The 3,420-nt window shown below is 44.3% G+C and overlaps 1 protein-coding gene across 1 annotated transcript; it reads left to right on the top strand.

Annotated features, from left to right (window-relative positions):
- The first annotated feature begins 207 nt into the window (after positions 1-207).
- On the top strand, positions 208-3,055 carry LOC141431734 (ethanolaminephosphotransferase 1-like). The gene is made up of 4 exons (XM_074092910.1): positions 208-315; positions 1,414-1,571; positions 2,209-2,389; positions 2,963-3,055. The coding sequence occupies exons 1-4, from the start codon at positions 208-210 to the stop codon at positions 3,053-3,055; spliced, it is 540 nt and encodes a 179-aa protein (XP_073949011.1).
- The last annotated feature ends 365 nt before the right edge of the window (positions 3,056-3,420 follow it).

The following is a 3,420-nucleotide window of genomic DNA, read 5'->3' as shown; positions in this document are numbered from 1 at the left end:
ACTACTCCGGTGCCTGTCGCTTGGAACTCTAATCAGTGGTGATTTCGGCCCAGAGGTCCGGATGCATCTGGCAGACATGACCGATGATCTATAATAAAGGTTCAAACTCAAGTCAGGGCACAGTCCGACTTGAGTTTGAACCTTCATTATTGTTTTTTATTTTATTTTTGTTTGCTTTGTTTCAGAAACGAGTTAAGCCCACTGCGGATGTTTTTCGTGATCTGGAACGTCTTTCTTAACTTTTACCTCACGCACTGGGAGAAATACAACACCGGCGTCATGTTCCTACCCTGGGGATATGACTTCACCATGATCGTAAGTGATACAATTGTGACTCACTGTTCTATATTTATGCCGTTTAAATGTAATGTCTTAATTAAAACCTAGATAACGACATTGAATTTGAATTGAATAAAAACGTAACGATTCGGTTTTGTAAATATTTGAGTCGAACCAGTTATGTCTATCAGCCAATGTCTGGGTTTTTTTATGATTGTTATTCAGCATTCGATATTCATTTGCAATTTTAATATTATAGTATATACTGTGTCTTGAAATTATTCCGGAAGATTTCAGAAGATAGTGGCTTGTTCAATCATGATCCTGTAAATGTTTTTAGCCGGAATTTTCGATTTAAAATGTAGTCACCACTTTGACACCGTAAACTTCCAAAACTGATTAATGTATGCGCTTCGAGAAACTGGACCCTGCTGGGACCCTGAGTGTAGTGACTTTAAATTAAATAAAACTATATATGTGTATTTTATAAGGTTTGACGAGGCTTGTTGCGGATGTATCAATGTGTTATTTCTTTATTTTTTTGATTTGACGAAGCATCTGGCTGAATATTTTTATTTTTTTGATTATTCTTCCTTTTTTATTAGAGTAAACTGTTATTTTTTCTATTTAATAAAAGATTTTATATTTAGTAAATAAATAAATAAACTATTATTCGCAAAGGGAAACGAATAAGATCTGACATCGTGGGTACAAACACGACGATAGAGCCGCACTGCACTTGTCTTAGGGCTTCTCAAAAAGGTTAGGAACTGCTACGTTATTATAACGTTTAATGGGAGCCTAAGACACTAGTTGTACAATATAGTTTAGACGACTAATGCACAGCAACGTCGACAACTCTCGACAATTTAGGCGCCGATGACTTCCTAACGAAAAATAAACCCTCTGTTTCACCACTTTCTATAACGTTCCTGTTATGTCACAGTTGTCTTTGGTGCATTCTCTACCTACTTATTTATTCAATCAAAAAAAGACGTCATCACGGTGAACTAACTGAAGCTTAACACATACAGTACGACACGTCACACCAGTTTTTGTGTCACAAACCTGACGCTTCCCCCCTCCCTAAATGTGTGGCGTAATTTATGGATGACCCCTAATTCTGTGTGTCAGGGCTCGTGCCTGCTCCTGCTGGTGACGTCACTAACGGGTCCGGAGGCGTGGCACGTGCCGCTTCCCGGCGGCATCACCCCCACCCTCGTGTTTGAGCTCACCCTGTATTTCTCCGCCATGCTCACCAGCCAGACCGTCATACTGTGGAACATTTATAAGTAAGTATAGATCATCGATCCATTTCATTCCTGACCTACCATAGAATGTTTTCTTTACAGGTCGATATTCACAAGAGCTGGCATGAATGAATTAGTTAGACACAACAACTAACGACTCTAACAACTGGTAGCATGGTGTACGGTTGTGTCAATCTGAAGATGAGCTCTGGTTGAGTTCGAAACGCGTCAGTGTAGTGTGGTGGTGGTGATAGATGGGTTTGTGTGATTTGTGTGTGTTCTTACAGTGTGGAGGTGGAGGAACTGCATGAACACGCATATTTTGCATAAGCTTAGCTATCGTAAGGTTGCGGGTGAGCAAGGAAATTATTTTAGTTCATTAATTTAATAAAATCCCGAAATTTCAACTCAAAAGCTGGTTTTATAATGGTTTACGCGTGGGTAAACACTAGTATGTACCTATCATAATATAATTTACACACTGTTTCACCACTCATTGATAAACTTTATGTGACACATATCTGTGATGCCGTCTCTGTTTGTTTTTTCCGAATGAACGAATACGGCATACATTTATCTGTCACATAAAATTTATTAATGAGTGGTGAAAAAGACCCTTTGTTGTTGAACGAATGTCTGATGCTGTCTGTGCTGATGATGATGTCTGGTGGTGTCGCAGGTCATACCGCGACGGCACGGGCAAGCTGCGTCCGTTCTGCGAGGCCACGCGGCCTCTGATGCCGCTGCTGGCATTCTTCCTGCTGAGCTCAGCGTGGGCGGTCTACTCGCCCGCTGACGTCATCGACCGCCAACCGCGCGTCTTCTACATACTGACCGGGACCATATTCTCTAATATTAATGTAAGTAAATAATTAATGAAAGTGGCTTTTACAAGGTAGTTTACAAGTACCGTCTTATTCATAAAAGCACACGGGGCCCGGGCCCATCGGGCTCCCCAAAGTCCCCAATCATAGACGGCCTGGCTACAGCTCGGCCTTCCACTCCCTCGTCAGACAATCGCCTACTTCTCAGGCTCTGCCATAATGTACTAGTTTTGCTATCGAAACTTTAATACACTTCAACTGGCCTCAAAATTCAATGGCGCCTGCAGCCAATGGTCTTGGCGTGCTAAGCTACATCTGATCATAATTGCTGCATTACCGAAAGTTAAAACCGTGAACAATTAAGCAAGTACTTGACCTAGGAAAATATACAAACATGATACTCGTATACCGTTATATTTATGTATTTATCTGCAAATCCTAATCTTAAGCCGGCAGTAGGCGCAGCTTTGCCACTTGCTTTTTTTGTTGGTGTCGTGTGTGTTAGAGAACTACGGGACGCGCTGCGAAGGGGGAGCTGCTAACGGGGCCGCAAAAGCTAGAATCACGTGAAAATAATGTCTGCAACAATCTTAACATTTCCCGCGACAGGGTGTGTTTAACGTCGCGACGCAGCATGAGTGCGATGCCCGACTCATGCGCGCGCTGCGCGCGTGGAACCCGCTAAAGCTAGCCTTGCCTTAACGGCTGGCGGTGGTAGCATCGCTAGCGGGGATACTGCCTGCGTCTGCAGAGCTCACGCTGCTCTTCGCGCTCACCCTTGCTGCTCGCTAGCGCATATCCACTACGGCACGAGAGTGGTAAGCATTCTACTGCCTTACGGGCTAGTGGTGGCAGCGTCCATAGCCCGGCTACTGCCCGCGCCTGTATAACTCACGCTGCTCTTCGCGCTCACCCTTGCTGCTCGCTAGCGCATATCCACTACGGCACGAGAGTGGTAAGCATTCTACTGCCTTACGGGCTAATGGTGGCAGCGTCGCTGGCCGGGCTACTGCCCGCGCCTGCAGAACTCACGCTGCTCTATACGCGCTCACCCCTGCCGGCTCGCT

Source organism: Choristoneura fumiferana, chromosome 10 (genome assembly GCF_025370935.1).
Source record: "Choristoneura fumiferana chromosome 10, NRCan_CFum_1, whole genome shotgun sequence".
In the NCBI taxonomy this organism is placed as follows: Eukaryota; Metazoa; Arthropoda; class Insecta; order Lepidoptera; family Tortricidae; genus Choristoneura; species Choristoneura fumiferana.
The sequence above is the reverse complement of the archived record's forward strand: the minus strand, read 5'-3'. Positions and strand labels throughout refer to the sequence as shown.